General features: G+C 46.0%; 1 protein-coding gene across 8 annotated transcripts in view; it reads left to right on the top strand.

Moving 5' to 3' along the window:
* The window catches only part of LOC118360314 (calmodulin-binding transcription activator 1-like), a 579,426-nt gene extending 555,949 nt beyond the window's left edge, over window positions 1-23,477 (top strand). For 3 of the 8 annotated variants that reach the window (XM_052482220.1, XM_052482216.1, XM_052482221.1), the window contains 13 exons: window positions 5,510-5,676; window positions 5,844-6,040; window positions 6,254-6,332; window positions 6,513-6,852; window positions 7,010-7,497; window positions 8,280-8,458; window positions 8,738-8,969; window positions 9,832-9,903; window positions 10,092-10,112; window positions 10,449-10,648; window positions 12,477-12,551; window positions 12,928-12,958; window positions 17,751-23,477. In XM_052482220.1, the coding sequence (XP_052338180.1) occupies window positions 5,510-5,676; window positions 5,844-6,040; window positions 6,254-6,332; window positions 6,513-6,852; window positions 7,010-7,497; window positions 8,280-8,458; window positions 8,738-8,969; window positions 9,832-9,903; window positions 10,092-10,112; window positions 10,449-10,648; window positions 12,477-12,551; window positions 12,928-12,958; window positions 17,751-17,783 (2,114 nt within the window). In that variant the 3' untranslated portion in view covers window positions 17,784-23,477. The remainder of the gene's footprint in view (window positions 1-5,509; window positions 5,677-5,843; window positions 6,041-6,253; window positions 6,333-6,512; window positions 6,853-7,009; window positions 7,498-8,279; window positions 8,459-8,737; window positions 8,970-9,831; window positions 9,904-10,091; window positions 10,113-10,448; window positions 10,649-12,476; window positions 12,552-12,927; window positions 12,959-17,750) is intronic. The other 5 variants (XM_052482223.1, XM_052482222.1, XM_052482217.1 and 2 more) reach the window with 4 other exon arrangements.
* Window positions 23,478-23,543: the final 66 nt, after the last annotated feature.

Here is a 23,543-nt window from a genome sequence, read left to right on the forward strand (position 1 = left end):
TATTTCTGCTAGATGGGTCAGCTCCAGAGTAAAAATTGACTATATTGTAAAGATTAACGGAAAAAATGTATTTTTGGTCTTCATTTAAGGTTAGGCATTAGGGTTAGCAGTGTGGTTAAGGTTCGGTTTAAAATCTTAATTTATGACTTTGTGGCTGTGCCAACTAGTGACCACTCTGGAGAGCTGCCTCCAGAACAATATTCATGACAAAAAATCGTTAACGTGCGATAATCACTACAGGACATTAGATTCCATCTATGTAGTGTTCATAATAGGAAAGGTCTGGTGTTCTTCTGATTTTGACCCATGACGACCCTTGTTGTTGTTTCTTTGTTGGGTCAAGCTGACACATTTGTGGGGTCAATGTTTTCAGATAAATGCACTCTCCTCAAACAAATTAAGAAAATGAACTTGTTTCTGTGGTCTTAACTTTTGGTCTTTTCAAACCTCTCATCAATATCCTACACTCTGTCCAGGAGAAAGAATACTGCACATAAACCCATTACAAGCTGAAGGGCGAGGAAGCCCTATTAAAGAAACCCTCCACAATGGACAGAACTAACAAAGCTGGTCATTATGCTAAAGAAAGAAGGCAACTTAGCTTTTGATTATCAGTGTACCCATGGGTCCCAGCTGTGTGAGCCTGTGCCAGATGGCCTAGCAACCTCTTCCTTTAGACAGACACAAATACCAGCTTCTGTCAATCAGGAGAATATGCTGCACAGTCACAGACTCTGAGGGTGGTAGGACCACAGTCTTTCTAACTACTGAACATGCGGGGGTTTGCTATAGCCACAGCTTGTCTATTAGACTACATGTGGTGGTTTGCTACCATATTCACACAGAGGTTGGACCCAGTCTTTCTAGATCAGTACATTTAGGGGTTTGCTACAGTAGTCACATAAAGATAATGATGGGGTCCAGCTGTAGAACAGTGGTTGAGTGGCATTAACGGACCCACAGGTTGGTGTGTGAGGAGGAAGGTGTCAGCTGACACTTCTGCTCTAAATCCAGATCATTGTGACTCAGTATTGTTAGCCTGGCATCCAGACCATTGAGACTCAGTATTGTTCGCCTGGCATCCAGATCATTGTGACTCAGTATTGTTAGCCTGGCATCCAGACCATTGTGACTCAGTATTGTTAGCCTGGCATCCAGACCATTGAGACTCAGTATTGTTAGCCTGGCATCCAGACCATTGTGACTCAGTATTGTTAGCCTGGCATCCAGACCATTGTGACTCAGTATTATTAGCCTTGCATCCAGACCATTGAGACTCAGTATTGTTAGCCTGGCATCCAGACCATTGTGACTCAGTATTTGTACTAAAAGTGTAGAATATTCATCATTGATGCCTAACTAGTCTCCTGTGGCCTCCCATGTACCTTCCACTCCATGCTACTACATTATACATTGAGAGCTAATTTACTGCAAATAAGTGCTTGTACCTAGTTTTCACGGTCTATCACATAGTTAGTGTGTTCGCGCGATTGTATGTGTGTGTATATCTGTCTTGCACCTTCTCAACCTGGGCAGTGTGTATCTGCAGTGAAATAGATAGTGGCCTGTCCTCATGCCCCTCAGCTAGGACAGTGAGCTGTCCTCTACTGTGCTGCTCCAAACCTGTGGCTCAAGTTCTCATACACATTACTAGAAGCTTTAGACTATACCTGAAGTGATTATGCTAGTGCTTTTGTTCCCTTCTCACTTAACCATTTAAGGGGTTATGTAGTGTATTTCAAACTGTCCACCGTAGCTTTATAGGATGAAGCAGCATGTAGAATGAGAATATGTTGGCCTGTCCTTCATTTGATTTGAAACAAAACCGTTGTTCACTCAAACACACAAACCCAGTTTGAGCAGCTCCTGTTTGTCAGCTAATACATGTCTGCATGTGTTTTCTGGGGGTAAGTGATTAGTCAGCTACTGTTCATATGATGTGCCAGGCTCCCTGTCAGTCAGAGCTGTGTCGCTGCAGCCTTAGTGACCCGTGTAGACGTCTTCTATTACACACTGTCAAGAGAGGGAGGAACAAGGCACAAGGGAGGCTGTTGGTGATGTTAGAGTGTTGTTGTAGTTCTGTTTGGCTGGATGCATGCTCCCTCCCTCCATCCATCCCTCCCGCTCTGTGCTCCCTCCCTCCATCCATCCCTCCCGCTCTGTGCTCCCTCCCTCCATCCATCCCTCCCACTCTGTGCTCCCTCCCTCCATCCATCCCTCCCGCTCTGTGCTCCCTCCCTCCATCCATCCCTCCCGCTCTGTGCTCCCTCCCTCCATCCATCCCTCCCGCTCTGTGCTCCCTCCCTCCATCCATCCCTCCCGCTCTGTGCTCCCTCCCTCCATCCATCCCTCCTGCTCTGTGCTCCCTCCCTCCATCCATCCCTCCTGCTCTGTGCTCCCTCCCTCTATCCATCCCTCCCGCTCTGTGCTCCCTCCATCCATCCATCCCTCCCGCTCTGTGCTCCCTCCATCCATCCCTCCCGCTCTGTGCTCCCTCCCTCCATCCATCCCTCCCGCTCTGTGCTCCCTCCCTCCTCCCTCTGCAGTATACGTGCATCGCATTCAGAGCAGCAGCCAGCAGGTGGAGATGACATCATCTGCACTGCAGCACACTGCAGCACTGGGTCTGAACAAAGACATGTCAGCCAGGCTTGCTGCTGCCGCTATAAGTCCTCTCCTCCTGCCCTCGCCACCGTCTCTCTCCCCCCCTCTCCCATCCTTCCTCTCTCAGAGAGCATAACCCTGGTGGCTAGAAATGCTGCAGGGCTGTGACCTACTTAACCCCTCTGACCCTTACCTCCCCCCTCCTACCACTAGGGTATGGTCTGGGTATGGTACCTCTGCAGCCCTCATCAGCACTTTGCCCTTAGCCACCTATGGAGAGGTGAAGAAAGCTATCACTATGGTGGAGGTGGAGCTGGGGAGAGACATAAGGATGGTGTGTATGTGGGATGAACATCCATTGGATTTTCTAGATCGACTACCCATCATCGGTGATAGAAGTCATTTACTGGCCATTGGCTGTATGTTTTTTCCTTTAACAGTAACAATTACTTGACTTATAGTGAACACAAGCATGACATTCACTCCCTGAAGGGCGGAGAGCTTCTGCCTGAGACTGACTGCCAGGAAACGCTGTAGTGTAAATGGCACAAGGACCCTGCTGTGGCAGCTCCCCACTTAGGGAGTCATTACATTGTTACTGCAGGGTCCCCTCAGGGAGATAATGTACGACCGTTATCATAACGTAGTGATGGAGAATAGATGTACATGTATGTGTGTTTGTATTTTTTCCATTGTGGGATTTTCTGACCCGTTTTGTACTCGTGCTCTGAGTCTTCCTCTTCCCATTTATCAATAATGGAGGAACCATACACACACAGGCATATTCCTGTCGCTTAGTTACCGCTCGGTAGCAGGTTGCCACAGAAACAGCCTCACTGTGCCTAAATGAGAAATGCTAATGCAGTATTCCTACTGCCTTCCCTACCTGCCTTCCCTACCTGCCTTCACTACTTGCCTTCCCTACTGTCTTCCCTACCTGCCTTCCCTACTGCCTTCCCTACTGCCTTCCCTACCTGCATTCCCTACCTGCCTTCCCTACTGCCTTCCCTACTGCCTTCCCTACCTGCCTTCCCTACCTGCCTTCCCTACTGCCTTCCCTACTGCCTTCCCTACCTGCATTCCCTACCTGCCTTCCCTACCTGCCTTCCCTACTGCCTTCCCTACTGCCTTCCCTACTGCCTTCCCTACCTGCCTTCCCTACCTGCCTTCCCTACTGCCTTCCCTACTGCCTTCCCTACCTGCATTCCCTACCTGCCTTCCCTACTGCCTTCCCTACTGCCTTCCCTACCTGCCTTCCCTACCTGCCTTCCCTACTGCCTTCCCGACTGCCTTCCCTACTGCCTTCCCTACCTGCATTCCCTACCTGCCTTCCCTACTGCCTTCCCTACTGCCTTCCCTACCTGCCTTCCCTACTGCCTTCCCTACTGCCTTCCCTACCTGCATTCCCTACCTGCCTTCCCTACTGCCTTCCCTACCTGCATTCCCTACCTGCCTTCCCTACCTACCTTCCCTACTGCCTTCCCTACTGCCTTTCCCTACTGCCCTCCCTGCCTGCCCTTCCCTACTGCCTTCCCTGCCTGCCTTCCCTACCTGCCTTCGCCTTCCCTACTGAATTCCCTACTGCCTTCCCTACTTCCTTTCCTGTTGCCTGCCTTCCCTACTGCCTTCCCTACCTGCCTTCCCTGCTGCCTTCCCTGCCTGCCTTCCCTTCTGCAATGGACCTACTGCCTTCCCTACTCCTGTGCACATCCCATCCCACGGTCTGTGTGTGTGCGAGTGTGCATGCGAGTGTGTGCGTATGTGTGTGTGTGTGTGTGGATGTGTGTGCATGTGTGTGTCTGTCTGTGTGTGTGGATGTGTGCGTCCGTGTGTACGTGTGTTTGAACATAAGAGCTCTCTTCTCTATGTTGGTGTAAGTGACTAAAGCACACTAACTGCAGGTCAACTGATGGAGAGCAGTCCTACTCCAACCATTACCCACTACCCATTACCCACTACCCATTACCCACTACCCATTACCCATTACCCACTACCCATTACCCACTACCCACTCGTTGTTCATCATCATTTGATTTGACTTGTGTGGCTTCAAGCATAAAATACACTGTATGCATGCAATGTTCTGTATGCTTGTAATTCATTGTTATGGCATTCAGCACTTTTAAATGACTCAGCATTTATTATGTTTTGAATCGTAATTCCAGAGGCATTTCTTTCAGTCCAGGTTGTAGATCTGTTGGTTAACGCTGCTCATGGTTGGAAAACTATTTGCCAGCAGCATTTAGTAACTGTACAGCCTAATAGCCTCCATCTGTCTATCTATGGAAAGGACTATGGACGAGTGCTTGTTGAGTGATTTTATACAGTGGCTCTCAGCCCCTCCTACCATATAAGCCAAAGGTAGTGTTATGCGGCCAAGAGAGGCAGAACACAGCAGGAATGATAAACTCAGTCATAATGGGCTAGAGTTAGTTCATCAGTAGGAGAGAGAGTCCATCTGCAGACTCTCCTCAGAGGGTGTCTAAGACCGCGTGTGTGTGTGTGTGCGTGCGTGTATGCGTGCGTGTGTGTGTGTGTGCGTGTGTGTGTGTGTATGCGTGCACGAGCGAGCGGACACTTTCACCAAGCCTCCATCCACTCCCTGGTCAATCATCCAGTCCAGATTACTAGAGGAAAAAAGCATTTTTATGAATGACTGAATTAGTGTGCATGCAGCAATTAGCACAAGATTGATGGGCCTTAAAGGTTATTTAAGTAAATGCAACAGTGGTGCTGAAGTTAATGACTGGTGTGTTTCGACGTGTTCATGTGTCTTGGTTGCAGATACCTTCCGATTGATACAGATGCCTTCATAGGCACCATATGGCACCATAGTACTGGGTGTCACTGATGACCATACTGTAGGTCTATGGATGCTGACGTGTGTTATGTGTCTATGTTGCAGATAACCAGTTCAGAATGTCCATCCTGGAGCGCCTGGAGCAGATGGAGAGACGGATGGCAGAGATGGCCTCCCATCACCAGCAGGGCAGCGGAGGAGGTGCAGGAGGAGGAGGGGGAGCAGGAGCAGGTGGAGGAGGAGGAGGTGGTGGTCACAACAGCCAGACACAGGTAAAGTAGATCATACTGTAGGAAATGCACTATTTCATTGATGGAGCAATGGCTTTGTGATGTATTCAAAAAAAAGTACTGTCTGTTTCTGTTTGAGAAGTCAGGTGTTGTAAAGTGTTGGTGTTGTAGTTGAAAGTAACACCTGTTGTGTTTGTGTGTGTTGTCAGTGTGTGTCAGGGCAGGGTCAGGCGGGCAGCAGCTTTGAGAGCCGTGTGGTGGTGGTGTGTGAGAAGATGATGAACCGGGCCTGCTGGGCCAAGTCCAAACACCTAATCCACTCCAAGACCTTCAGGGGCATGACCCTGCTCCACCTGGCCGCTGGGCAGGGCTACGCCACCCTCATCCAGACACTCATCAAGTGGCGGTGAGTGAGAACCTCAGACACCTCTGATTGTCTGTTTATCAAAGTAATATACAGAGAGACCTTGGGACATATACATATATATTATGGAACTGGTTTAGGACCAGGAAATACTGTATTCAAAAATTGTAAATAGATGAAAACTTTATGTGGATAATGTTGTGTTTTAGCCAGAGGTAGTCTGGGAGTACAGTGTTCTGTTCTCTCCTCCAACAGCACCAAGCATGCAGACAGCATTGACCTGGAGTTGGAGGTCGATCCCCTCAATGTGGACCACTTCTCCTGCACCCCTCTGGTAAGATATAGAGAGCTGTATCTCATGAAACCACTGCAGGAGTCTTCCATAAAGCCTTTCAAACTCTGCAGACTTTCATAAATCATTCAATTGTAAGATTAACTTTTCCAAGAATGTTAAGTTACCACAGGCATGCTGGCACCTTTCATGTGACCTGTGCCACTGCTGTCTTTTCTCCAGATGTGGGCGTGTGCCCTAGGTCACCTGGAAGCGGCAGTGGTCCTGTATAAATGGGACCGACGGGCCCTGGCCATCCCTGACTCCTTGGGACGCCTGCCCTTGTCCATCGCCCGCTCCCGCGGCCACACCAAGCTGGCCGAGTGTCTGGAGCAGCTGCAGAGAGAGGAACAGCAGCCCCCTGCACCTCTGCCCCCCACCACACGCATGTCCTTCTCCCCCACCCCCCACGACGCTCCCACCTCAGACAGCTGGATGGTCACATGGGCCAGCGACGGCGTGATGGCGCCCGGCGGGAAGAAAGGAGGCTCCACCACGGCCACCTCGAGCAACCTCAACCCAGGTCAGAGCAGACTGGGGGACAGGAGAGGCAGTAACTGAGGCCCCACACTGGTATCAGTGGTGTAAAGGGACAATAGATAAGAGCTTTAGACAAAAACATTTTGCATATATTGTTTGTTTAAATGTCTTGAAAATAGTATCTTGTATCCCTTCTGCAGACTTGAGAAGGCCGCGATCCGAGCCCTCCAACTACTACAGCAGTGAGTGCCAGCGAGACCTGCCCCTGGCCAAGAAACACAAGCCAAACCCAGAGATGTTCCAGGCCCGGCCCGACAAGGCCATGTCTGTCCCACTGAGCCTGGAGCAGCAGCAGCTACACAAGCTGTCCTTCAGCCCCAAGAGCCTGTCCCATGAGGGCCTCAGCCCAGACAAGAGCCTCTCCGGTGGGGCAAGTGCTGGAGAATCCGGAGGAACCAAGTGGCGCTCCAGGGAGGGTTTCTCCAGTGGGGGCTCAGGCAGGAAGGGCTCGGGGGGCTCTGGGGGCAGCAGCCTGGGAAAGGAGAAGCTGGCTATCAGGCTGAGACAGAGGGAACAGCTGGGGAACATGCTGGTGATAGCTGAGAGAGAGATGGTGAGCACTGAGCTGCTGTCCTACAGAGAAGATCTGGAGAACCAGGACTGTATGACACAGATGAATGACCTGCAGGTCAGTTAACTCACCCTACTCTCTACTGTCTCTTTACTCTAGTTACTCTTTATCATATCTTTACTGGAGGTAGTTGCTTTTTACCATATATTCACTCAAGACAGTTTTTCTAATGTTTACCACTCACTCCACTGCCAACCCTGTCTATTGGCCTGCTCATTGCACGTACATTCACACTTGTTTACCAGACAACACTATCCATAGCACGTCATAGTATCGACCTCACGTCTATAGATCTGCACTACCAGTGAATATACATGACAAGAAGATGTGATTGACCGCTGGCAGCTCTGTTGGGCCACTGGATCCCCTGACGTGTGAAGTCAACACACACACCCACATACACAGGCCTCCCCGGTAGTGTGTGGACCTCCATCACCACATAATAAACTCCATCCATTGATCGGCTCTCACAGCCAAGAGAGCCCTCTGTCATCCATCACAGTCACACTGAGGCTGAGGCTGGGAGATGAGGGGCAGAGCGAGGGATGCACAACAATAACAACCATCGTCTTCATAGTCATTGTCACCATCACGATCGTTGTCATGTTTAATGTTCATTGTTTCTTAGAAGTCATTCTAAACTTTCAAACTCATACTGTGGAAACGTCTAAGATGGAATGGGGATGTAATGACTCATCCTTCCTGCCACATTGTGATGCACCGGAACCAAAAAGCACGTCATTGTAAAGCAACGGAACAAACCGACAGACAATAAGGTATCAATGTGCTAAGTGTGTGATCTGCAGTATACTCAATCCTGGGGGATTCTCCCCCTGCAGGTGAACATGATGACTCTGGCAGAGCACATCATTGAGGCGACCCCAGAGAGGATCAAGAGGGAGAACTTTGTGGCCCTGGACGGGGTGCCCCTGGACAGTACTGGGGTCAGCAACACCATGAGCTGGTTGGCCAGTTACCTCGGAGACGTGGAACAGCTGCCCAGCATTATACATCTACGGTGAGAAACACAGCAGAGCCACACTCTGGACTGAATGTGATCTGTTCTGGTTTTCTGTACCCAGATTAAGTCTATACCTAGTCTAAAAAGCATTCTCAATGGAGAATATGTAGGCTTAACTCTGATCTGGGAAACTGACCATAAATGTTTTGCATAAGATTTCCTGTGCATGGCATAGCAGTAGTGTATTGGTACTACATTTTCTGACAACAATATTTAGCTGATTACTTTTTAAACTGTCACCTCCAACCCCCTGCCCCTCCCTCTGTCTTCCTCCAGATCTCTGTACAGTGGACCTCTCGCTCCGTCCTCCAGCCCAGGGGGGTCTCCCCTGAGGGAGGGGTCCATGGGGAGGCCCACCCTGCCCCCCCCGGCCGACTGGAGCGAGTTCCTCCAGGCCTCCAACAGCAAGGTGGAGAGAGACCTGGCCCAGCTCACCCTGTCCGACCCCGAGCAGAGGGAGCTGTACGAGGCCGCCCGTCTAGTCCAAACTGCCTTCCGCAAGTACAAGGTACAGGCCTGGATGAGGTACCACACACAGTATCATACCTGCTGTCCAAAACAAAGTACAGCATCTCTGTTAGGACTGGCACTCTATGTTGATGTGGTGTTGACCTTAATGTTATCAGGTGAAATGATGAATGGGTCCCTTGAATCTGGAAACGTTGCTATATGAACAAAGCTACGTCCTGGTCTGTGTCGGAGTGTGCTGAGTGCACAAGACACTATCTTTGTTGTGAGGACTCTCACCCAGTAATCATCAATGGATTGTGTTAATTAACACTCATATCTACCTCTCTCTGTGCGTGTCTCACTAAGACACACTCAAACTCTGTGGTCCCTGTGGTTTCAGCATGGGAAAGGACTGCTTTGAGCAGAGCATGGCCTTGCTTTAAGGAAAGACTGCACTGCTCCTTTTTCCCTGCTCCCTGTAAGCTCTCTCTCCCTTTCTCTTCTCTCTCTCTTTAAATGATATGTGTGTGGAGCCCGCTGCTTCCTGTCCTTAACCAGCTCCACATACCCTGCCCAGCTCCCCCACGCCTCACCTTGCTACCCCCCATGGCTAGCTTTAATGAGTTTCCACGTCTCAAACTGTTCACTATCGCTCACTGTCATCTGTTCTACCCCTCTGCCAGCTGACACTGGGGAGGAGAAGAACTCTGGGCTGGCACCACCACCTACCTCTCTTCTCTCCCAGCCCAGGATGGAGCCTCTCCCCCAGCCTCCTCAACCCCAGGTCTTCCCTCTGTCCTCCAGACAACCAGGGCCCTGGGCCCAGGAAGAGACCTCAGGGAGCCGTGGCGCCCTATAATAGACTACACCACATCCTATACTTTGACTTCTGACCTCTGACCTCTCCTACTCTCTCACAGGGGCGCCCATTCAGAGATCAACAGGAAGTAGCTGCGGCCGTCATTCAGCGTTGTTACAAGAAGTACAAACAGGTAGGCTGGGCACACACATGGAGATTCAATAGTTGGATGCTTTTACATATTGCATTATCTTACAGACAGTGGATAGATGCAGTACATTTATTAGGGATTTTTAGAAAGCCTTTAACTTTTTCTAGGCGCAGACTGAACCTTGTTCATGCCTTCGTGATTCACAATCTCACATTTTCTTTGTTTGCAAGCTTACATGGATAGCCTTGAAGGTAACATATTTTCACTGTCTCAGATTGCTTACAATGCAACCTAAGTTCACTTGACTTGGTTATATTGATACTCAACCTACATCAGCACCTTTCCTAAGTCCAGTTATATAGTATTGTGCCTGATTCACACTCTAGGGCCAACCTTAACCGTACTGGCTAGTCTATCTTTTCCAGCAACTAGAGTGAATGTGTCACCAGGTCAGCCCAGTTTGGCTTGACTTGATTTGGCCATAGAGTGTGAATCAGACAAGAGATGTGTGCATTTGAGGCCATCATTTCCAAACCTCCTGTTCCTGACCCTCCGTCTCCTCCTCTCTCTGGTCGTCTCGGTGGCAGTATGCACTTTATAAGAAGATGACGCAGGCCGCCATTCTTATCCAGAGTAAGTTCCGCAGCTACCAGGAGCAGAGGAAGTTCCAGCAGAGCAGGCGGGCGGCCGTGCTGATCCAGCAGTACTACCGCGGCTACAAGGAGTTTGGCAGGCTCAGGCCCCACCGCAGAGGAGCCGCCGCCGCCCTGGTGCAACATAAACTCAGGTATGTGTATACACACACACACACACACACACACACACACACACACACACACACACACACACACACACACACACACACACACACACACACACACACACACACACACACACACAGGTAGCTAAACACACTGTCACGCTGGTATAAAGGATGTTGCAGACAGGCGCAGGAATACACAATAGGGGTTTTTAATACACCCAAAACAAACACGTATACAAAACACTGGGCTGTACCCAAACAAAAGAGAGAGGGTAAACCTTGATGAACGACACGGAACGATACCCGTAATACACAATCTATAAAGCACGCAGCATAACAGCTGCACCAACGCATAGGTACTCACACGGCCAATGGACATGGGAACAATAATCGACAGCCCAATGGGGGAAACAAAAGGCACATTTATGCAAACGCAATCAGTGGAACCAGGTGTGTGTAATGACACAGTTCAGTACAGTTCAGAATGAGCAGTAGTACTGGGGGGATCCGTGACACTCACACAACAACACACACACACACGCAGTAGCACACTCACACTGAAACACAACAACACACACACACACAGTAGCACACTCACACTGAAACACAACAACACACACACACAGTAGCACACTCACACTGAAACACAGCAACACACACACACACACACACAGTAGCACACTCACACTGAAACACAGCAACACAAACTCAGGTAGTTAAATACACATTATAAACTGGGTGGTTCGAGCCCTGAATGCTTATTGGTTGACAGCCACGGGTATGACAAAACATTTATTTTAATTATAATCTAATTATAATCTCATTATGTTGGGAAACAGTTGATAATAGCATTAAGGCAACTCAGGGGTTTGTGGTATATGGCCAATATCCCACGGCTAATAGCTGTATCCAGGCACTCCGCGTTGCATCGTGCTTAAGAACAGCCCTTGGCCATGGTATATTGGCCATATACCACAAACCCCCCTCATGCCTTATTGATTAAATAACACACACACGAACATACAGCAGCATAAACTCAAGTAGCTAATCGCATTGACACACACTCAGATACACACACAGTAATACACACATACAGGAGGCGGGCCTCATTACAGGATAGCGGCAGTCTGCAGTTGTTACATCTATTTTGGGACTTCTAAATGAATGATATGTACCCATGGTTCTTAAAGAATATAACTTATAAATGAATTATATGTACCTATGGTTCTTAAAGAATATAACTTATAAATGCCTCATGAGCTTAGTTCAACTGCCGTACCCCATCAGAACCCAAAATATAAGCTTATTTTATGCCAATGTCTGTAAACAAAATACATTTTAACAAACTCTATATACCCTCAAAAGTAATATTTTGATACTAAGGGTTTGGTCAGACCCGTAGCTCCATCTATGAATTTGAGAGTGATACATTTCTCCAGCCCCATCCCTCAGCTTTTTTATGGAACGGGGTTGGGGAGAAGGCAACTGCTGACTGCCACTTTAACCTTGCAGACTTCACTTGGGGAAATCAATTTATAACGAACGACCGCAGTCCCATTTGCAGTCCCTAGGATCGTAGTGGCCTTCTGTGTTCATGCGTAATTGGTTGAGATTTTGAACATACGACTTCTGTAAATATCTTTTACATTGATGAAGGCACCAAGGCTCTTGAGTTTCCCCGGAGAGGATAGTATCCATGCTATAACAGAATCTCCTGAAGTCAAGGTTAAAAGCGTGGTTGAAAAAGAGCACAAGCATTGTGAAACTACACTAGCTTCAAACAGACACAGTATCTTTTAACATTGTGAACCCTCTCAAAAGCCAGTGTTCCCTCTTGTCTTGTGTGTTGTAGAAGTAGTCTGCTCTCCAAGAGGCAGGATCAGGCTGCCAGGAAGATCATGAGGTTTCTACGCCGCTGCCGCCACAGGTAAGCCCCGCCCACAACACTAACTCCTATGGGTTTCCAAATGTGTTTGTTATGTTCACACACACACACACTACCAAATACATACCTTCTTTCAGTGTAGGGATTTGCAAGATATTTGAATGGTTTACTACACGTTAGATGGCGAGAAGGAGTCTGCACAGATGACAGGGATAGTTCTCTGTTTTCATTTGTCTATTTGATTTATTTTGGGGTTGATAAAAGGTCTAGGTGGGTTATATACAACACTTCAGACACCCCCCTCTTCCCCTCCACTGTATTTGGCCCCCACCTCTCTTCTCCTCACCCCAATTCCTTCCCTCACAGTGCCTACTGTGTGCTAATAGCTGTCTGGTATTGTTTTGCTTTTTATGCGAAGCCCCTTGATGGACCATAGACTGTTCAAGCGGGTGAGTGCAGCCTCAGCAACTCAGTTCGTCCTTCTCTTTCTCTCCTCCTTGTCTACACTGTATGTCTCTGCCTCTCTCTCTCTAATAATACAGTTATATATCCTGAGTCCTTGACCTCCTCTCTGTCTCTCTCTCACTCTCTCTCACTTTCTTTCCATCCATCTCTCCCTCTCCTCTCTCTCTCTCTCTCTCTCTCTCTCTCTCTCTCTCTCTCTCTCTCTCTCTCTCTCTCTCTCTCTCTCTCTCTCTCCCCCTCCCTGTATCTTGTCCATCACTGTTGCTTGATGCCTGCTTGCATGATGGCTGCCTACTGGAGCCACAGGTGGACTGACTGAGAAGCTCAGAGTCAGAGCAGGCGTAACTTTACTCTTATTAAACCAACTAACCACCGCTTATGAATGACTATGTCACCGCAACACTTAACAGGCACCTCTTTCTCTTCTCTGGAAAGGAGTTGAATTGTTCTTCTGTTTTATTCATGTGGTTGTGAAAATGCCTATTTACAGAACGGAAGGTTGTTTTCTCTATGTTGCATGACTCTATGGGCCTTGCTCTTTAACATGTACCCCCAGGCATGCTATGGACCGGATGTTCTCTCCCAAACAGCTGTCTGTCTTACTGTCTGTCCTGTTGCGCCCCACATGACAGAGTTGAGGGAGGGCTTGATCCCCTTTGGTTTTGTTCACTCAAACGGTCAGAACTGTCTTGTACGAGCTCCCTTCGGCATCGTATTGATATCTGTCACTGTTTCAGGCCTGGTTCAATGACACTTGCGTCATCACTGAAAATATTGAAGAAATTCTTAATGGGTGGAAACGGTTTGTCTGTCCCACTACTCCCCCGGAAAATCTTCGGGCATATTGACAAAAATACCGACAGTATGTGACGGTTATCATCAGCGTCATCATCTTTATGACTCACAAACACTGTAGTTCACCTTCTTAGACAAGGGGGGATTTTGAATGTATGAATCAACTCATTGTGATAATCAATTCATTGTATGAATCAATTCATTGTAATATATCAGCACAATCTCTATATGACAAATTGCTAGGTTGATAAGGCCATACCCCCGATAACTTAACTTCCTCTGTATCTGAGACATCCTTACTGTACGGTATGGGTTACTGTGCTTTGAGAGCAGGTGAGGTAGCTACAGTACTATAAAGATGCGATAGCATGCATGTTTGTTAAGATCTGGGTTACAGTGCTGTGATAGCACAAATAGGTCAGACTAGCAGTACCAAGCAAACAATGGGGAGTCCCTGCCATGCACCTCCAGGGAGTTAGAACAGCAGGAGTGGTACCAGTAATGGATTCACACCCCAGGGGAAGAGGAAGTAGCACACTGAGAATCACTAAACCTACATAAATAGCAGTGTGGGTGGGGGCTCACCGCTGAGCTCTGTAGAGTTAAAGACTTTCGGGTTGATACACGTGTAAACCCATGTGAAATGTAACGCATTCTGAATTTAATTTATTTGGGTAAAAAACATATACAACAAGATGTACAATGTATTCCCAGAGGACAGCACTTAAAAGTACAAATTAAAACACTTGTTTGCAAACTGGTCCTCGGTGGTAAAAAATGGACATTACCTTGGTTCTATCCACTCATTATCCACTCATCCTAAATGCATATGAGAAGACTTTTCTCAGAAGCAGTATGGAAGGTACAGCCAGGCAGAGCAAATACACCAGTCCCAGTGTTCCTGTGGTCAGCAGTACAAGCACCAAGGGCCAATAGGTATATTGATTATGATATAACACAGTAATTGGCTAATGACTTACTATACAGTGAGATCTACTGAGTCCATTGTACACACTGATTAGGTGTGGTGTTTACTGAGCCATCAGTTTGGCTCTGGCTCAGATTGGACATGGTTCAGTTTGGCTCTGGCTCAGATTGGACATGGTTCAGTTTGGCTCTGGCTCAGATTGGACATGGTTCAGTTTGGCTCTGGCTCAGATTGGACATGGTTCAGTTTGGCTCTGGCTCAGATTGGACATGGTTCAGTTTGGCTCTGGCTCAGTTTGGACATGGTTCAGTTTGGCTCTGGCTCAGATTGGCATGGTTCAGTTTGGCTCTGGCTCAGATTGGACATGGTTCAGTTTGGCTCTGGCTCAGATTGGACATGGTTCAGTTTGGCTCTGGCTCAGTTTGGACATGGTTCAGTTTGGCTCTGGCTCAGATTGGACATGGTTCAGTTTGGCTCTGGCTCAGATTGGACATGGTTCAGTTTGGCTCTGGCTCAGATTGGACATGGTTCAGTTTGGCTCTGGCTCAGATTGGACATGGTTCAGTTTGGCTCTGGCTCAGATTGGACATGGTTCAGTTTGGCTCTGGCTCAGATTGGACATGGTTCAGTTTGGCTCTGGCTCAGATTGGACATGGTTCAGTTTGGCTCTGGCTCAGATTGGACATGGTTCACAAGTGGAATGCCAAGGTAATGTCACTTCCCAGTGGACATAATGCAATACAAACACAATACAAGTTTGGATAGGATATTTTTGTCTAAAAAATATCTATTACATGTCAAGGGACTGTTTCCAAATTGAATGCGTTACGTTTTCAATTGTGTTAGTAGTTCATTATTTAGTGATAGACACAACAATACAGTCCTCTGATTAAACTCATTTAAACACAATTCTGGAATGATAAAAGTCATTTATTTGGTGCATAGCAATGTTCCAAATACAAACCAATTTGTTAACCTCTGCCTGCCTTGATGGTCTCTTTCAGCCCAACAAATATTTGGTGGAATTGTCAAGGGACTGTTTCCTCTCTTGAGATTTGTTTTGGAGAGAGTTACATTATCAAGACACCTTATTTCAATCACATTATATTCTCAAGAGTCTAAAAGTAAATCAAACTGCTTTAAGAATCTTTTTCAAGTTTCAATGTTGACCTGTATTGAAGGAATGGGTTCAGTGAGCTGTAAGACTTAGCGATTCAACAGAATCATTTAGACTGAATGATATCTAATCCAAATAAGTCTTTATTAATGTTGATAGTTAATCAGTGTTTTCTTTCCAGACCAGCACCAGCTCCCGTTGACGAGGGCTGTGTCGATCTCCATGTCTCTTGTCCTCTCTTGAGGGAATGGTGTCCTCTAGGGAGGGGAATGGTGTCCTCTATGGAGGGGAATGGTGTCCTCTAGGGAGGGGAATGGTGTCCTCTATGGAGGGGAATGGTGTCCTCTATGGAGGGAAATGGTGTCCTCTTTGGAGGGGAATGGTGTCCTCTAGGGACGGGAATGGTGTCTTCTAGGGAGGGGAATGGTGTCCTCTAGGGAGGAGAATGGTGTCCTCTAGGGAGGGGAATGGTGTCCTCTATGGAGGGGAATGGTGTCCTCTAGGGAGGGGAATGGTGTCCTCTAGGGAGGGGAATGGTGTCCTCTAGGGAGGGGAATGGTGTCCTCTATGGAGGGGAATGGTGTCCTCTATGGAGGGGGATAGTGTCCTCTATGGAGGGGAATGGTGTCCTTTAGGGAGGGGAATGGTGTCCTCTATGGAGGGGAATGGTGTCCTCTATGAAGGGGAATGGTGTCCTCTATGGAGGGGACTGGTGTCCTCTAGGGAGGGGAATGGTGTCCTCTATGGAGGGAAATGGGTACCTCTAGGGAGGGGAATGGTGTCCTCTAGGGAGGGGAATGGTGTCCTCTATGGAGGGGAATTGTGTCCTCTAGGGAGGGGAATGGTGTCCTCTATGGAGGGGAATGGTGTCCTCTAGGGAGGGGAATGGTGTCCTCTATGGAGGGGAATTGTGTCCTCTATGGAGGGGAATGGTGTCCTCTATGGAGGGGAATGGTGTCCTCTATGGAGGGGAATAGTGTCCTCTATGGAGGGGAATGGTGTCCTCTATGGAGGGGACTGGTGTCCTCTAGGGAGGGGAATGGTGTCCTCTATGGAGGGGAATGGTGTCCTCTATGGAGGGGAATGGTGTCCTCTATGGAGGGGACTGGTGTCCTCTAGGGAGGGGAATGGTGTCCTCTAGGGAGGGGAATGGTGTCCTCTATGGAGGGGAATGGTATCCTCTATGGATGGGAATGGTGTCCTCTATGGAGGGGAATGGTGTCTTCTAGGGAGGGGAATGGTGTCCTCTATGGAGGGGAATGGTGTCCTCTATGGAGGGGACTGGTGTCCTCTAGGGAGGGGAATGGTGTCCTCTAGGGAGGGGAATGGTGTCCTCTATGGAGGGGACTGGTGTCCTCTAGGGAGGGGAATGGTGTCTTCTATGGAGGGGAATGGTGTCCTCTATGGAGGGGAATGGTGTCCTCTAGGGAGGGGAATGGTGTCCTCTAGGGAGGGGAATGGCATCCTCTATGGAGGGGAATGGTGTCCTCTAGGGAGGGGAATGGTGTCCTCTATGTAGGGGAATGGTATCCTCTATGGAGGGGAATGGTGTCCTCTATGGAGGGGAATGGTGTCTTCTAGAGAGGGGAATGGTGTCCTCTAGGGAGGGGAATGGTGTCCTCTAGGGAGGGGAATGGTGTCCTCTAGGGAGGGGAATGGTGTCCTCTAGGGAGGGGAATGGTGTCTTCTAGGGAGGGGAATGGTGTCCTCTAGGGAGGGGAATGGTGTCCTTTAGGGAGGGGAATGGTGTCCTCTAGGGAGGGGAATGGTGTCCTCTATGGAGGGGAATGGTGTCCTCTATGGAGGGGAACGGTGTCCTCTAGGGAGGGGAATGGTTTGAGACATTAGAGTACATCACCATCCAGTGAGAGCTTATCTGTGACTGTGATCATAGACCCCTGTTTAAATGACATCTGTCTCTCCGTCTGTGTTTCAGAGTGAACAAATCGAAAAGGGCCAAGGAACATGAGAACCCTCAGAAGAGCCCCCTCACAATGTGACATCACTCTCCTCCTTTTCTTTCCCCCCTTTGTACCCAAGACATTTTACAAGAGAAGAAAATAAACAGTTCAGTGAAAACACTGCGATTATTATTACAACTATGACAGCGTGACTGATTCCACTTCGATTACATGTACAACAACAACAGCATTTTTCACGTTTATCTATCGTTGTGTATGTTGGAGAGTGGCAACTTCTTCTGTAGAATTCTAAACTAAAGGAGAAGAAGCTGTGGGGGGCAGAACATTAGCTTCATGACATTTTTTGCACTTTTTCATGGATTGCTTTGTCTTTTTGGGAGTATCGGAGTCTAGGTTTTTAGATGGTAAAGGAAGAGGAATGTTGGACATGTGGAAAAGGTCCCTGCCACCAGTGGATCAAACCAAAAGGATAAGATGGAGGACAGCTAGGATGGAGGACAGCTAGGATGGAGGACAGACGCCAACCAGAACATAAGGAAACATTACAGAAACACATTGGGACTTGGCTCTAATTGTTTTTCATCATTTAAAAAAAAAAGTGAACTGATTCATCCATTTGAAGGAGAAAACATGTCATCTAATGAACCAAACATTCTCGGTAATATATTGATCCATTTGCAAACTTACTCTCCCTATCAACAGTCGGTGAATACATTCAGTAGAGTAACTGGAAATAGATCAAGCGTCCTTCTGTTACGCTGTGCTCTACTCCGCCAGTCAGGCCGAAGGGGTGGGGCTGCATCTGAATGTAGGAGGGGTTTGAGATGGAATGGGCGGGGCTTATTAAAATAATGGCTTATTTTGTTATCTACGTTTAGGGGGCACTGTGAGGCAAGAGATAAAGGGATTCAATGAGGTGTGTTTTTTTTATTTTTAATATATGTTTAATTCCTCTTTGCTTGAATCTGTTCCGTGCTTATACCCATTACCGGTATAACTGACTTGTCTCCTAAAAAATGATGTGTTGTCGATTTTATCAAATGTGCATGCCTATGGGTGAAAGTCTTCGTCTGCGTGCTTGGAATTAGGTCTGTAACCTCTGTTTTTCAATGTTTTGCGTTTGTCTTCATGTTAAAATGCAACAGAGTCTCCCATGTACCCACCTACTTCCCCAAGAGTCATTCATACCCTCTAGTTACTGAATGACACCAACATTGTCCTCTTGTTTTCTTTTTCATTTGCCTTATTTGTTTCCTCGGTATTCTAAAAAGAAAGAAAACTTGCCTCTTTTGTGTTGTAATGATTACAGTCATGAAGGTTATTGTTGTTCATTTTAAATGAACTTCAGGGCCTGTGAGGGCTTTTGAGGGGAAGATCACATACATTTTAAATGAACTTCAGGGCCTGTGAGGGCTTTTGAGGGGAAGATCACATACATTGCCTTGACGTCTTAGAGATTCTTCGAGGGGTCCCTAAGCTAGTCCCAAAATAGGGGTTAGACAAATCCATATTTTTGACAATTGAGCGGTTTCTGTATATAAAGAAGGCTGAAGGTACGTAGGGAAAAACATTTACCCAAAGGGGATTGTATTTTAGAAATATATTATTTTATTCATTAAAAAGGGGTCAAAAACAGGTACGAGACAAAAACAGAATATTTGTATAGTTTTGTTTGAATGCCTAAGAAGTATGGTTGTATTGATTGTATATAGTGTAAATACCTGGGATAAAAATGAGCTATGTGCATGAAAAACATGAACAAAGGTTAAAAAACAAAACACTAAACAAAAGCAGTAGTGGCTATGCTCTGTAAAATGATTCTAACTATTTCACTATAAGAGTATTTTATTTTATTTTGATTGTTCTTGAGAAGAACATTTTGCTAAAGCATGACATTATTGCGAATACTAAAAAGTTTTAAAAAATATATATAATGTATTTAGAGATAGGAGAAATCTGCAAAATGATCTTAAGACATGTATGGTTATGTTTACATTTTTGTTTTGGGCTACCAAGAATCTTTTGCCAATGGTGCCAAGTAATGTGAATGCTATATTGCTTAACAAGAGAATTAAGTTAATCTTATCAGAACAGATAATCATACAATGAAATAGACACTAACATTGAAGACCACAAGGTCCCATCACGACTGGCAGCGAATCACAGATAGAGGTACACTTTGCAGAGGGAGAAATATTTCTACAGCAACTTTTAAGTCTCCTGTTTCTCATCCGTTATCACACGTCAGAACAACCCAAGATGTTTTGTTTGTTGCCATCATCACCAAATACACAGGGATCACTTTGTCAGTAACATTTCAAATGCAAAAGAAAGGTGTGCTTTATTTGAACCGTATGAGAGAAGGGTGGTGGTGTCAATCTCTTAGCATGTTCATATGGATTGTGTTCATATAAAGATTGTAAATGGCAACCGTGTCTGTGGGAATCTCAGCCCTGTTTCTTGTTGTTGTTGTTTAGAGTTGAGGTTGATTGAACATGTGTTTCATAGGACAACTCACGGGGGATGAAATAGACGATATCAACTTGTCAAACTGCTGACACAAGACATTTTGTTTTTACGTTTGGGCTGGAAGCTTAACTTTACCCAGGCCTGTCAGGGTCTGGACAGACCAGAGTCAACATGTAATGTGGCCAACAGTGAATGATGTGTAGCATCGCTGGCATTCTTTGTAAAAGTAAACGAGTCATTTGCCTGCAGAAGCAACACTTTAAACAATCGAAAGTGCAACAACAACAACAAAAAGAAACGGATGGAGTTTATGGTGAAACATATGAACCATTATGGATCGTTGCAGCTAAATCAATGAGCCAAAAGGAGTGATCTGTAAGCGTAACAAGATGCACCACTACTATTATAGCAACTTCTGAGGAAGAATACAATGTATGTGTCTGGTTCATAATGGGGTATGTGAGGGCAGTGTTTGAAAGATGATGAAATGAAATGTGGGAAGTGGGAACAGACCCATTGATACCAGTTGATTATACTGTATCTGTGAATGCATGATAGAGACTATCCAATGGTATTCAATCCTAGGCCATACGTGTCTGCTGGTTCTTGCAGTTCTGCTGAAATATATTATATTCCTATAAGAACATGCCATTGGACAATTACATTTTGTTGTTTTAAATGCTGAAATGCATCTCAAGACACTGTTGGCTGTTCTGATGTTTTTGTTTTTATGTACTTCTGGGTTTATTTCTCTGTATGTGTGTGTTTATTTCACAGAGACTTGATATGTAAACCTATTTTCAGAGTGTTTATGTAGAAAGTGCCTAATCATATCCTGATTGATCGCACAAAGCCAATGTCAGGAAGCATGCAAGGTACCTAAAGGAGGAAAACATGGCTTTGGAGATACCAATAGCAACTGATCCATAATTCTTTAGGACCACCGTATATCAAGTACATACAATATATCAATCCAAAACCATCACCCAAATCATTCCAGTGACAGTGTTCCCTTAACCCACGGAGCGCATTCCATCTTGTCAACATTCATTTTCTATTGGAACTGCCTGTTGAAACCATGAGAATTAGATTCCATAACTTCTGTGGTTTTATTGCCTTGCATTCATCATTCTGGTAGTGGTAAGAATGCCAGCCAATACACTGCTGTGGCCATATGAGAAGGTTTTATTATGCTTGCATGGGTAACATAGTTAACTGGGTGACTGAACTGCACCCAAAGCATGCTTATTTTTCTAGAATCGGTAGTTAGACTTTTAAAGACTTGCTGTTCTGTAAAACGAAGAACGTTGGTTTGACGTGTCACAGAACTCTGAAAGACGGAGGGCATGTGATTGGAGGGAAGAGGAGAACCCTTAAAATACAAACTATGATCAATCTGCAGTATTTACTGACCATATTTCCAGGGGTAGCATGAGGGCAAGTTTTTCTAGAAGCAAGTTGAAACTTTTTTTAACACATTTTATTTTTCATTCATTTGGATATAGAGATGGTGTGCTCTCAACTTCAAATACCTGAACAGTTCGGACACTCTTTTGGCAGTATACTGCAAGTATTATACTAGACAACACACACACACACACACACACACACACACACACACACACAGGCAACAGTACACTGCACTGGACATATCCAGATATGCAGATAGATATGTCAAGGCACAGTCAGTCTCACTTGTACACAGTTCAGCAGATGGAGCTCATCATTGTGTTATTTTCCTCGCCTGCTCCTAGTCCTAGGGAACGGCTCACCTCCCTTCCGTCTTTTACTCAGGGTGCCAAAATGGGGAGGAGGAAGTGGAGCAGGACACTGATTGGTGATTCACTGCAGAGAGAGAGGACATACTGTATTGAAGTAGGATAGGAAGATGCAACACCCCTCAACAGAACTTTCTGGTCAAGACAGGCAAAGGATTACTATGATCCTGGATACATTACTGTTATCCATTTCCTCTCAGATAAGTAAGCTGAACTGAGGAGAGATGTAAGGACACTAAATCAGAAATAGGGGATACAAAACATTGTAGTGTAGCTAATTATAATTGAGACAAGTTGATCACTTGGCTACAGCTCAGACAGAAAGGAGTTTGCATTATGGGGCACTATGGCTTGAAGTCTATTGGAAATGCTTCACTTTCTTTTAAAGACTATGCTAATGAGTATAGTAACATTTCAACCTTTGACCTCCTCTGACTTGATGTTTCTCAGTAAAACAAGGACTTGCTATGTAATAGTATCACACACAGCTTCAAATAGTCTATCGAGTTATTCTCAGTTCTACATTTCATCTCAGTTATGGGTGATGACATGGTGAAACATTTGAGTGGGGTCTTCCTGAGACTTTGAGGCAGTTGAAGATGACCAGATATTAAAGGGACAGATGTTTCAGAAAAAAGCCCTTCAGGAATGGCTGACAGCCATTTTCTGGGTGGTATGACAGGTTAGCTATAGAAACAGGCACTTCATATGGATATGATTACCTTCATTACACTCTGCTAATTGACCCGAGGGACTAGCTTTCCTCCTCTACCTTTGTCAATGCACCCAAACTACTGAAAGGTAGGCACATCAGGACCACAGAGCAGAAACCATCTCACAACGTTTTCCACTTGTGGACACAGAGCAATAAGCATTATTTTGTGGAGACCTATAGACCTAGTGAAGATAGAAAAAGATTGGACACATTTAGTTGACGTACTCTTATGCAAATGCCAGTATTGCAAGACAAGCATTCAGTAGTTTATGGACAGCAATTATATGGCACCCTTTACCGAACTGCACGTTTTCATCAATTCCAAACCAAGAAGAAAAAAAATGGCCCTTCTTTTAAACAAAGTCGTGGGTCCTCGACACTTTGCATGTGAACTAGTGTTAGATACATTTTCCTCTCCTCTATAACTGTCTTCCTCTCGGTCTTTCCCTGTTGTGACCCTCTCTTTCTCTCCTTCCCCTATTATTTCAACCACTCCTTTTTCCCGTTCTCCTAATGTGTATTGCTTTCTCCTACTTTTTCTTCCCCTTCTTTCTTGTTTGTTAGTTTTGTTTTTGTAATTGTGCATGTACAAGTGTCACTGACTCGATGGATATGTAAAAAAAAAAATAATAAGAGATTTCAGCTGCTGAAGCCATGCAAAACGTTTTGAAATGCCCTTAAAATATGGAAGATGTTTTCTGAATGCTTTATATTCTTTCTGCTGTAAAATAATAAAAAAAGAAAAAAATGAAGAAAACAAACAACATTTGATTTTGTCTCCTTTTCCCTCTACAGTATCGTCCACTGCCTGCCTGTACTTTAGCCACATTTTGTTGTAGTAACCC

The sequence above is a fragment of the Oncorhynchus keta genome, chromosome 27 (assembly GCF_023373465.1).
Source record: "Oncorhynchus keta strain PuntledgeMale-10-30-2019 chromosome 27, Oket_V2, whole genome shotgun sequence".
NCBI lineage: Eukaryota > Metazoa > Chordata > Actinopteri > Salmoniformes > Salmonidae > Oncorhynchus > Oncorhynchus keta.